Source organism: Neovison vison, chromosome 1 (genome assembly GCF_020171115.1).
Source record: "Neovison vison isolate M4711 chromosome 1, ASM_NN_V1, whole genome shotgun sequence".
Classification (NCBI taxonomy): domain Eukaryota; kingdom Metazoa; phylum Chordata; class Mammalia; order Carnivora; family Mustelidae; genus Neogale; species Neogale vison.
The window spans coordinates 67,172,825-67,186,141 of record NC_058091.1 but is presented as its reverse complement, the minus strand read 5'-3'; the positions used below and the strand labels follow the sequence as shown (position 1 = coordinate 67,186,141).

The window sequence follows — 13,317 nt, the reverse complement described above, 5'->3', positions numbered from 1 at the left end:
GATATACCATGTGAAGATTAGGCTTGAGAAGGCTGGCTTGGCTATATTACTATCAGGAAAAAAACCAAAAAACAAAAACGCCAGACTTTTAACAAAACCTTTTACCAGCGATAAAGTGGGATATGATAAATTCATCCGAAAACTATAACTTATAAAAATTTATGGCTTAGTATCAGAGCTTTGAAATATATGAAACAAAAATTGACTGAATTAAAGATAATTTAAATTAAAGATAATTTTAATTAAAAAATTAAAGATAATTCCACCCCATAGTTAGAGATCTTAATATCCTTGTGTTGGGATTTGACTGAACAATGAACCCCTCTCCCTTCCCTCCAAAATCACTAGACATAGACCCTAGTCTTGGACTTGGTTACTGGAAAAGCTCTTTGCTAGATGAGCCACCTCAGAGGGAACACGGTATCTTTGTACCCCCACTGATGACACAAAAATAATTTTTAAAAAAGTTTTTTAAATGTGTAGATTTGAAGTATTTCTATTGCTATTTCTTTATATGTTCTGCATTAGTTTTTCTCTTTTTTTCAAGATTTTATTTATTTATTTGAGAGAAGAGAGAGAGAGAGAGAACACGAGCAAGGCAGGAAGGGCAGAAGGAGAGGGAGAGGGAGAAGCAGACATAGTGCTGAGCAGGGAGCCCGATGTGGAACTCGATCCCAGGACCCCTGAGATCATGACCTGAACCAAAGGCAGATGCTTAACCGACAGAGCTACCCAGACATCGCCCCACTTGCATTAGTTTTTCTTGTAGCATAATTTTTCCAGCTCCAGAAAGTGCCTGAACACTATTTTCTGTACAGATTTCCTTCCTATTCCAGCCTCTACATAATTTTAGGAACCATTTTTATTATTTAATTGTGATGTCTTGTTCTACATAGCTTCTTTACAACACATGTGCGGCGGGTCTTAGTGGCATTAGCCAGTGGATGGCTTGTTTATTCTGTGCTTGTATTACTAATGGACCAAAATGATGGCATAAATAGGCCAATTCATTTTCATGCTTTTCATCTCTGTTCAAAAGGCAGAAAACAAGACAATCATTTTTTTTGACAGAGGAAATTGATAGTAAGTTTAGACTCTAAGACTTGTCTTTGAAAAAAGGCATGAGAGGGTTTTGTACTTCCTTCTTAGGCCCCCCTCCAGCTTCTGCTAATGGGCATAGTCTCTGACTCTCTTTTATAAAGGAAAGATTAAAGCAGGGACTTAGCCCACGTTGGTTCTCATAAGACAGCTTCTTCTGAGGAAGCATGTTATAGAACTGGGCCAGCAGGCTCTCCGACCTACTCCCAGCTCTGGTATTTTCTGGTCATGAGCGTTAGCTCTGTCAGCCAGCCTCTTTCAGGGTCTGATTTTTATCTCTCACACAGGGACAGTGTGGATAGGCTGCCCCTCCTGTTTCACAGGGTTGCCGAAAACACATGAATTCTTGTGAATGAGCTTCATAAAGCCGTGAGGCCTAATACAAATATGAGGTATTATCTCTCCTACTCTACTACTGCTCTCTATTGAATTAGATCTTATTTTAATTAGAAAAGGTGAAAGCTCTGGTAACACTCTCTTAGGTATTTTAGCTCCTTTGGCTTAACTTTCTCTTTTTATTTGTAGTTGGGTCTTTACCTCTCACAATTAGGCCTTGTGTCTCAGCTGTGAAAAAGGGAAAAAAATGCCTTGCATTTCCATACCATACTCTTTTTCTGAGGGTGATTTTTAATTACACAACCTGAAGCAAATTCTCTCTGATCTCACAAAGTGACATTCCTCTGATTCTGACTAGATTTATACCCCTGGATAGAAGTCATGCCTACCCTCCGCTAAGATTCTCAAGTGTGACTCTACTTGAGTTTTTTAATCTACTTCTTCCTCTAGAAGAGAAACTTCCAGTATTTGGCTACCTTATCCTTTACCTCCGTCCTCCAGTCCAGGAAAGAGACTCATTCTTCTGTTGCCCCTAATGCCTGGAGATACTTCACACTCCATAAAGTTATGCCTGATCATATATATGCTTTACATACTAAAAAATAAGATAAAATTAGGGGACTTGTATTATATATACATGTACCTGTGTATATATAATATATATATATAATTGATTGTGAAGTACAGTCAAGTGTTAGACTAGGTATAAACAAACAAACAAACAAACAAGCAAAACACAGTTTCCCCCCAAACCTTGCCTTTGTGTAGGGCTTTACTACAAATGCTTCCTGTACATCCCAGGGTGAGAGTGTATTTTTCCAATAATACCTGAATCATCATTAGTCCAGAAGGTTCTTGGGTCAGGCTTGGTCAGGATGCTGGCATGATTACATGGCTCTTTTGCCTTGAAAACATAAGGAGAAAAGAAGAGATGTGAAAATGGATTCACTGTTTCATCTGTCTCCAACCTACAGTTCTATAGGCAAGATTCCAAGGCTGAAGCTAGTGCATATGGCAGCCCCCGGCCAGTTGGGATTGTGGGTGACCCTTGACCTGACAGAGTTTCACTGCCAGGACTCATGGCTGGATAACCACATGGGAGCTGGAGTTCAGCTTCCGCTAGCTCCCTTATCCCATGCTTTTTGCAGTGTGCAAACTATATAGCTGTACACAGAGGCCTTGTAAGATTAGCAATGTATTAATGTAAGGACACTCACCACATGAAATGTGTTTTGGACTTCTACATAATAGAGAAGGTACTTTTAGCATTTATTCTTGGGAAAATACACAATAAGGGAGAATTATTTTTAATTCAGTGGCACCTTAAAATAAATTCTTCTGAAACTTACACCACACTGTATGTTAACAAATGAGAACTTAAATAAAAACTTGAAACAAAGAAATAAAATGAATTCTTATTTTATAATCGTAACAGAATCTATATTTTTAAAATACTAGCATGCATATATACATATATATGTATATATATATGTATATATATATATATACATATATATATATAGCATTCAACCTAACGTCTCTGCCTAGGGCATATCCAAATAATAGATTCCTCACAACAATTTCTAGGGAATAGCACTAATCCTTTTTTGGGGTGTAACTTCATACTCCTGTGATGTGTGGCTTTCAAAAATAGTTTCAGTTGGGGAAATAGAAATCTTAGGGTAAGAAGGACATTCAATTTAGAGGATGTCTTTTTTAATCTATAGATGTTTATATTATTTTAGTGTTTATTATAGATTTTATATTATTGTATATAGAAGATATATTTTATATCTAAATTTGATTACTAGTGAAAAGTCCCTATGATTATTTCATGGATGAATTCCTTCCATTGCAGCAACAATCAAAATACTCAAGAATGTCATTTAATACTTTGCTTAGGTCTGCTGAACTTTCCTTTCCATAGCAGGTCTTTACTGTTAAAAGAAGCAATGAATCAATTTGCAACCTGGCACAGGCTCCTTCTCTTGGTGGAAACTACTAGCAAAGAACATGTAGAAACCAGGATCCCAGAGAATTATTTGCACCCTTATGCTCACTGCAGCATCATTTACAACAACCAGGAGATAAAAACAACCCACAAGGCTGTAGAAAGATGAATGGATCAAGAAAATGTGGTATATACCTACAATGAAATATTACTCTGCCTTAGAAAAGAAGGAAATCCCACCATCCACAGCAAGGTGAATTAACCTATGCTAAGGGAAATAAGCCAAACAGAGAGGAACAAATACTGCATGATACTACTTCTAAGAGCTATCTAAAGTAGTTAAACATGCAAAATCAGAGAGTAGAATGGTGCTTGTCAGGGGCTGGCTAGAAGGAGGAAGTGGAGGAAGTGGGTATAAAGTTTCAGTTACATGAGACAATTAATTTCTAGAGATCTGTTGAACAGCATTGTGCCTAAAGTTGGTAATACTGTAATATACACTGAAAAGATCTGTAAATAGGGGAAATTTCATGGTAATTGTTCTTACCACACACACAAAAATTAAGGGATCAGTCACCCTCTGAATAGATCAGATAGGTACATAAAATATTTGATAAATAAAAATGGAAGGAGTCTACATTTTATTAATGGAATTTTCTGGTAATGTAATGTGTTTTTAATTGATAGGAAATATGATTCCAGAAGTTAAATTGTGGTAAAAAAAATCATGAAAATGTAAATCTCAAGGAAAAATAAGAAGAATGTATGGACCACATGACATTCTGAGCAGCAATGCAAAAATCCCTCCAACTTCACTAAGCGGCCTCAATATAAATTCCTTCGAAGGGATAACGTAGTCCACTAAAATACTGCTCCAATTGTTAGAAAGTTCTTTACAGGTTGAATTGAAATCTGGATCCTTGAAACTTTGTTCACTTGTTCTAGTTCACCCTTGAGCTGCATAGAACATCTGCTCTCCTTGGGAAATGATTTCCTCAAATATTTCAGAGTAGCCATTCTGTCTCACCCGGGCCTTCCATTTCCAGGGTGGCAGGCCTCTTTTTTGCCTCTCTTCCTCATGATATGGTTTTAAGTCTCTTTACTGAGGTAAAAACTTCAAGCACACAAAAAAGTAAACAGTATAATAACCATTTATGTACCCATCATACAGCTTTTAACAGTTTTCAACACTTTATCATTTTACCAGTCTTAGTTCATCTATTCCCCTCTTTTTTAGGCTGGAATATTGTGAAGCAAATACCAGACATCGTGACACTTCAGTTGTAATTTCTTTAGAATGTTTTTAAGTAATGACTTTTTTCCCCCCATAACCACATGCCATTACCACAACCAACAATTCAAACCATAATTAGATTTATTAAAGTTTAATGAAGGCTGTTAAAGTTTATTTAATAAATGGCAGCATAAACATTCTGAAAAAACAAAATGATCCCTTGCACTGTTTTGCATACGGAGCAATTTGGAACTGACGATTTAGAAAGAGATCCTTTAAAACTGTGAATTCAACAAAGTCGATGGGACTTAGTCACACTTATTTAAATCCTTACAGGTTTTGGGGGGAGGTTGTCTTAAAAATATATGTTTTTCTCATAGAAGAGGTGCCATCTTTCAACTTATTTCTAATACGTCCCTGGAGGGAAAGGAGGGAAAATCGTCTTGCCTAATAGAATTGAAAGTTTTAGAGTGAAGGTGAAGGAAAGAGGATTACTTCTAGAAGGTCATTGCTGAATGCTTATCCCCCAGAGTTTTGAGATCTAGAAGTACTTTCGTAAGTTACTAGAACATTAGAACATTAGAAAGTTAAGGGCATTTGAATAAGGATAGAAGTGGTTTAACACTAAAAGGTAGGGTGCTTCAGATGAACACATCTAGGGAGATGTCAGATGTTCAGAAATTTGGGACAAGCTCTGGGAAATGAACCTGTGAATAAATCATTAGATATTCCACTGACATGAGAAATGAGCCAAATCTTAATTCTACAAAATGCCTTCAATTAATTACAAGTTGTAATATCCGTAGGGTTGCCAGAAAGGAAACAATTATGGTCACCTTTCCTCATTCCATCTTATCCCGATTTAAAGAACATTGCTCCACAATAAATACATATACATGCATATATGAATAATATAAAAATCACCTGTGGTGATGACATAGGAAAAATTAATAAGAACGTATTGATTTGTCCCTGATTTACTTTAGACTTATTTGTAATTTGTGTATGACTTTTTATGATTTTAGCAGTATGCTACTAAAGTATGCAGTATACTTTACTGCTAAAGTCATTAATTCTCCCTAAAACACAATAGAAACTCTCAACATGTTTGTTTGTTCTTAACCAGGGAAGTTGAGTCTCTCCCAACTCAGGTTACATGATGTTCAAAAGTAAGCAAGAACACTTTATATCTAGGGATATAAGATTTTGCTTCTTAAATTGCTTTAGTGAGGCTTTAGAAAATGTCCTCTAGATACTATCACAGGATATAAAGCCATTCTGCAAATATTAAATTTAAATTCAGTTCTGTGTACCCAGGGGAAGAAAAGTCTTCCTAATTTTTTTTTTCTCTCAGATGGCTTTATTATATCCAACAAGTATTTATTAAGCTTTTGTTGAAGACCAAGGGGCTACCCTGATTGTTATAAGGGCACAATGGAAATGCATTGATCACTAGGTCCTTACCTTGTGATTTTGGTAACAGGACATAAACATCTACAAAGATGTCTATGGAACCTCATATTAAGTTCCTCTAAATCCAACATGAAGAATGTTGTATAGCTATTAGATTTTGTCCATTTTTAAAAAAGGAATGAATAGTGTGGGCAAAGTTGTTGAGCAAGGCTTTAAGGAACAGGGAGGACTTGAGCAGGTTTGGAAAATACTGGCAACACTGGATTGGTGGACAGGCAGTAGAAAAGCATGCAGGGTGGGAGGGGCAATTACAAACAAAGGTGTGGGAACAAAACTTAATAAGGCATGGTTAGGCAACTCTTGGTGGAACTACCTCATGGGAATAGAAAGCTCATGGGAGAAATGACTGGAAACTAGGTAGAAGCCAGATGGTGAAATGCTTTGAATGTCAATGAATCCTTCACTCTGGGGGAATTCAAGAGCCTTAGTAGTTTGTATGAAAGACCAGAGTCACAAAGAACCAAAGCTGAGGAGATCAGGAAGCTGCTGCGTTGTTGGAGAAACACCGAGGAAGAGCACAATGAGTGAGGGCACAGTGAAAATCAGAAGGGAGGGATGGCTATGAAGGGCAGCTGTAATGATTTTGTAAAATTTGAGGGGTGACCAGAAATTGGGAAAGAAGGAGGAGTCCTAAATATTTCAGAGCTTTGGAATTTGGGGACCAAGAAGAATGGTCAGCTGTGGCCATGACTGTCCATAGTCCCTGGAAGCTAAAGAAATCACTCTACCCTGTGCCTCAGAAAACGTGGCGGGCTTGTGGAGCATACTTAAGGCCTGGTTCATGTGCTGTACCTACAGTCCTTCTGGTGGCACTTGCTTCATCTCTGACCTACCCAGACCATATCATCTTTGGGTGTTTAGTGGAGACACTTACACAGTTGTGGATGGGGGTAGGTAGGTGTGGGTTCTCAAGTCTCCACCTTTGGGCTAATCCTCCACATTGCTCATGGCAGGATGAGAATCCATCCACGCTATTTCACTACAACAAACATCTCACGTTCTGTATATCTGGTATCACTAACCTGACAGTGTACACAAGGACAGCAGGAGTCTTGTCAAGAGATTCGTCAAAGAATTTCAACAGAGATACTAAGTCTTACAGTTCTGAAAGAACTAATGATTTATCATCATTCAGCTGCTTAACATTAATTACATTCATATGACATGGAACATAGGGACTAATCTTGGCTCCTGAGAACATTGTGATTCCAATCAAGTAGACAAATGTTCTTCTTTTGGAGGCTTTATTTCAATTGCATTTTTGTTGATTTTTTAATATTTTTTGGTTTAGCCTTTATGACTGTGAATTGCTTAAGACAATTTATCATCCAACCCACTTTGCTTATTTATGTTTCCTGCTGGCCCAGCAAGTATTTCATTTTCAACCTCTGGTCTACATAAAATCAAGATGTCCAGGGTAAACCTCTATTAAATCACATGTTAGTAGAGTTGAAAGGATCAGAGATGTGGGGAGCTGTAAGAGATCTTTTGTCACCTTCCTTCTTGCTTCATAGATAAAGATACTGAGGACTAGTGGGGAACATAGCATAAGTGAGTGACTGATGGAGGGACAGAGTCCGAGTCTTGACATTTCAAGATGTCTGTTGAGAACTGATGTTGGCTTCTTAAAACTTGGATTTCTCCTCAATTTTGAAATTAATTCAATTATACATTTAATCGAATGAATATTTGTGGAAAACATATTGAATGGTAAGGACAATGCCCGAATAGCTGGGAACCAGATGGATGTGCCCCTGCCCTCGCAGAACTAGTTTCCTAATGCCAGCTGTTGAGAAGAGCACCATGGCGGCAATAAACAGGAAGACTTGAGTAGGGAATCAGGTAATATGTGGTCATTTTATTTTATTTTATTTTTTTTAAAGATTTATTTATTACTGAGAATGAGGGGGGAGAGAGAGAGAGAGAGAGCGCGCGCAAATGCAGGGGGGAAGAGCAGAGTGAGAGAGAGAGAATCTCAAGTAGACTCCCTGCTGAGTGCCAAGCCACAGGTGAGGCTCAATCTCAGAACCCTGAGATCATGACTGGAGCCAAAACCAAGGGTTGGACACTTAACTGACTGAGTCACCCAGGCACCCCAATATGTGGTCATTTTAGAAGCTTTAAAGGATCCTATCTTCCTACAAATTTTTCAGTAACAGCATCAGAACCAACAATCACATATCTTCATTTGTAAGTTAAAATACAAAGCAAAGAAGACACACAGAGCTGGTTTGACTGACATCCAGGTCAAACCTTTATATAATCTGTACCAAAGCATATAACTACATTCTTAAGTAGAAATTATTTGGAGGAATGGTGTTTGTAGCTTGTGTCTGGCCCAGAAAAGGTAATCGCTGCATGTTCACTGACTACATCATTGGTTTGGTAGGATTCAAAAGATGGTACAGGGGCCAGCGTTAGTTAACGTATCACAGAATAATCGTATTTTGTAGGTAGAATGGATTTAACACATGACTTAGTTTAGCCTCCTTATTTAATGGATGGGAAAACAAATTCTGAAAGGGGTAAAGTGACATACAGAAGGTCACACAGATAGCCAGAAGTTATTCATGTTGTTTGCAATACCTCCACTGTGGTTAAGAGACACTTCCTTGCATTTATTATAGATCAAAGTTGGTAGAAATAACTGGATATGGCTGTTTAGAGCATGGGCTTTGGAGTCAGATAGACCTGTAATAAAATATGGCCACCCCATACTTGGCTCTGTGTGTGACCCTGGCAATGTTACATAATCTCTTTTAGCCTTAGTCTTCTTATTGGATAAACTGTCAAAGTTAAGGTTGGGCTTAGGGTCAGGCTTAGGCTTAGTTTCCTGTAGGGCTTGATAATTGATAGGTTTTATTAGCCATGGTCATACAATTGAACATGTTAACAGGAGAATCATGACAGACTGGAGGCTAGAAGAGATAGACTCTTTCAGCATTTGTTCTGTTAATTGAATTATCTATATACCGATAGTACCAGCAAAAAATAAAAAAGACTTCTTTCCAGGCATTGTGCTTGCTGAGCACTCTGACTAGAACTTTCTTTTCTCAGGTATCTGCATAATTCTCATCTTCTCCAGGTATTTGCTCCAATGTCATCCTCTCAGTGAAGCCCTTCCTGACATCCTGTTTTGGAAATGTCTTTCCCTTTCTGCTTTTTATTTCCCAATGGCTTAATATATAATTGTCTCATTCATTTTTTATGGTCTTTTATAAATTTCATGACTCCTGAGGATTGTTTGCACACCATAAGCCTTCAGCAAACATGGGCTAAATGATTGAATTATTAATCTCTAAACAATTAAAAATGAAGTCTGTACGTCCCCCTCAATTTAAGTTATTAGAAATTAAAGGAGACAATTGTTATGCCAAAGGGTCATGGTTTAACACATGTTTTCATTCACATGTTTTCAAAGACATGTTTGAACCCTCCTGAATTCCTGGTGTTGGAGTTCTGAAGTGGTGAGAGTGGGGTTAACTCAATAGTTGATGCTTCCAGAAATACGTAGTAATGGAAGAAACTGGAGGCCTGTCTCACGGTAAAGCCAGGACCTAGCCTGACATTCCAATCAAATCACTTATTTTTCTTTGCATAAAGATGTAGAAAATTGTTTAGGCTCTACTGCACTACCAATACATTCATTGGAGAAAGTTATTAATGATTGGCTCTATTTATCTTTCAGACTCTTATCTAGGACTATAACACCATAGGTGGGAAGAATAATCTTCAAAACTGTGCATAGATTCAGGCTCAATTCAATTTATCATTTGGATTTGTCCATGACGAGTCCGTGTCTAGTCCACTAGATTCTTCTTTTCCCTACTCATGCACATTGCTTTCCAGTTGTTCTCAAATGAGGCTACACATTGCAATAAGAAGCTTAAAAAATAAATACCAGTGCAGGACTCCATGCAAGGGGAGAGGGACTGAGTACCAGCATAATGGTACACTCCTCAGGAATCTCTGTCATGCTGAAACCAACTTCTGTCAAACAGAAGTAACACCGATTAAGTCATATTTATCCACTGGGTATAGGGAAGAAACTAAGTATGGTGATTTCAGGATCACTGTAGCATACAAGGGTGACATAAGGGATGATTTCCAGGCCTAAGTTAAATGTTGAACAAACACCTGATCTTAGGCATTATGAGAAAAAGAGAAATGTGGGTTTTTTTGAATATCTTTCAAGGCAAATGACAATGTTCTTTAGTATTTTTCTCTTTGAGCAGATCTCTACAAAGGTATTTGACAACGGGTGGGGGGGGCAGAAATAGAAATCTGGATCTGGATTTTATGTAAGGTCCTAGGATAAAATGTTCCTACTGCTTTACTATACAGAAGCTATGTCAGATTCAAGGCCAATGTGATTATAATTTGCTCTTTGCTATAATTCTTGATGTTTAATTTTCTTTTAATAAAAAAGTCTGATATTCAATCTTCCAATAACATTTTAGCCAGAGTCTAAATTTTCAAATGCAATTGCCAACAAATGCATGGTTTCTTTTTCCCTCTGTGAATGGAACTAGACACCTCCATTTAACTACCTGCTGTTTTTCTCATGCAGTGGGCTAACTATACAGTATTTAATGGTCTACAGGTCTAAAAATATTTCTTATATGCCTTGGCTTTCACAGAGTGCTTCTGCAAAACCAGTTAATAAAATGGCCATCCCAAGAGCCCAGAATGTTGAGTTAATTTTTTACAGAGGTTCCCAGATGTGCTGGAAGACTCACTTTTAGCAGATCCAGCCAACATTTTTTTTAAGATCTCATTTGACCTTTTTTTGTATCTGATATGAAACATATGTTAAAAAAATAGTTGATAATTACGAAATGTATCTTTTCCATAAGCAAAAACACCACGAATAAATACATCTTTTACAAAGTTTAGAATGGCAGAGAAGGAAGGTTTTCATTGCGAAACTGTGTTAGCATTTAGCCAAGTTAATCATACAACTTGACAATGATCCTTTATCCAACATGTCTTTGGTATTCAGTGGGTAGGTCATTAGGCCCATGGAGAAATGAGTAGGAAAATGTCCAGGGAATGAAAAACATCTATATAACATGTGGAGAAGTGGACAGTTTTTACTAAGCACTGAATTTCAGCTTTAAGAGGTGTAGGTTCTGATCCCAGTTAGAACACTTGAGGGAAATAACTTCTGGGAAGTAAGCAGGTTAAGATCGTGGGCCTGTGAGTGTTCCAGGATCCTGCATTAGCTGCTTCCCTGGGCAGGTATTTTCCATGTGCAATTGACTTTTTTTTTTTTCTTTCTGTCTCTATACTTTTTTCTACTTATTTTTTCAGTGGGCTCTAGAAAATCCTTAAGTGGCTTGAGTTTGGATTTTATCATTCAAGCATAATTGTGGATCCAGAGGTTGGTCAAGGATCAAACAGACGCTCCAGATCTTTAAAGGCATATAGGACCATTCCTGAGGACTGAATGATGCTACCTTTAGTTGTCCTAAAAAAGCAAATAAATGTCACTGCAATCTGGTATTGAAGATTTCCCTAGACCTAGAATTTAAAGTCGCACTATATTTCAGCAAATAATCACTAGTCATATTTTTATGGAGTGTTTACAATGGGTCAGCATATTTATTATCTCATTACTCCATGAAACCTCTGAACAAACTCTAGGCATTCTTGCTGTCTGTTCTTGGGAGGAGGGGAAGTGTGGACACGTTAACCTTTGAAATCTTATCCAGGGAAATCAGCAAGATGGTGGAGTTGGCTCCTCCAAGTGCCTGTTCTTGGGCAGAAACATCAAAAAGCAAGGAGAAGTTGTCAGAACCAAATCTGTTAGAACTCCAGAAAACAGGTTTATCACGACCAAGTGAAGGTTGAATTAAAAAAGGGGGGCGGGCAACCTAAAAATGGTAGGAAAGCTTTGCGTTTACTTGCCCTCACCCCAACCTCTCCTCAGCTCAGTGGCAGTCTTCAAGAGTCAGCCCTCCCTCTGGCTCCCTCATTCCCAGTCCCTGGCCCTGTAGCACATGTATTTTCGAACCTGTCTGGGAGCTACAAAGGACTGCTGCCAGGAACCCAACACTCAGCCAGGCCAGAAAAGCACATGCTGGAAAACTTCAGAGGGCAAAACACAAGTGTAGCCTTCTAGGGCAAAAGACTACACCTAGAGCCAAGAGGTTCTAGTGCTTCACATTAGCTAACTCTGTACTCTCCACATTACTATGAGAAAGGTATTATTATCATTATGCCCATTTTACAGATGCCAAAATAAGATAACTCAAAAAGGGAAAATGCAGCTAGCAAGCCCAGGCTTTTAATCACTAAACCGGAATGCCTCCAAATATCTACATACTTACAAATGACTTAGGTTGTAAATACTATACATGAGTTACTAATAAAATCTATTTGAAAATTTTATTCAAGATTTATTTTTTTTAATTAGAGGGTTTAATTCTTTTTAATTTGAGGGTTTATCTCTCCCTTATTAACCTGTTTGGAAAAAAGAATGGAATTTATTCTTGATACCATCAGTGTTCACTTTCTTCCCAGACGGTGTAAAATACATTGCTGTTTTTAAGTATTTGTTGTGGGAAAATAAAGATGTTAAAAGGATGCTTCTTTTCACAAAGCAATGATTAAAAGTTACTTGGGAGAAAAAAAAATCCCATTTCAGGGGAATAGAAATTCACAGAAAGATAGGGAGCAGAAAAAGTACAAAAATATGTACTTCTTGGAAAAATGAAGCCTTTCTATTGCTCATTATTTATAATTTAGATATTCCTAGACCGTAAGCTCTATAGCAAAAGAGACTGTGTCCTGACTTATTCACCAAATCCCAGTGCCTTAGCATACTAGCCTACTAGTCCAGCCACAGAAGTAGTTAAACAGCGAAGTGACAATAGATACTTACTAAAAGAATGAATGATGAACTGTGGTTTTACATTTATATGTAGATATCTTACTACTCAGTTCTGCTCAAAACCGGAAGCATGCCCTAAAGTAAACACAGACAGGTCACTGCTTGTGTTCCCTTGTTTTCAATGTATCCCAAGGTCCCCCATGGGGGTTCCAAATGATGTTTGTAAAGAGAATGAAAATTCAGGTCTTGCACCTGCTGTGGTCGATTGCTACAGATCACTGGTGCTGTGGAAGAGAGAGACTTGCGGGGGATGTGGAGATGGGGAGATTGAAGGCAAGGCTTCATCTCGCGTACGCTGTGCTTGTTAATGCCTCCATGTGGTCCCGAAAC

At 37.9% G+C, this 13,317-nt stretch overlaps 1 protein-coding gene across 1 annotated transcript in view; it reads right to left on the bottom strand.

Annotated features, from left to right (window-relative positions):
- Window positions 1-13,317, bottom strand: part of SGK1 (serum/glucocorticoid regulated kinase 1) — a 108,684-nt gene that overhangs the window by 29,305 nt on the left and 66,062 nt on the right. Inside the window, exon 3 of the mRNA XM_044248418.1 lies at window positions 2,263-2,338. Coding sequence (XP_044104353.1) covers window positions 2,263-2,338 — 76 coding nt within the window. The remainder of the gene's footprint in view (window positions 1-2,262; window positions 2,339-13,317) is intronic.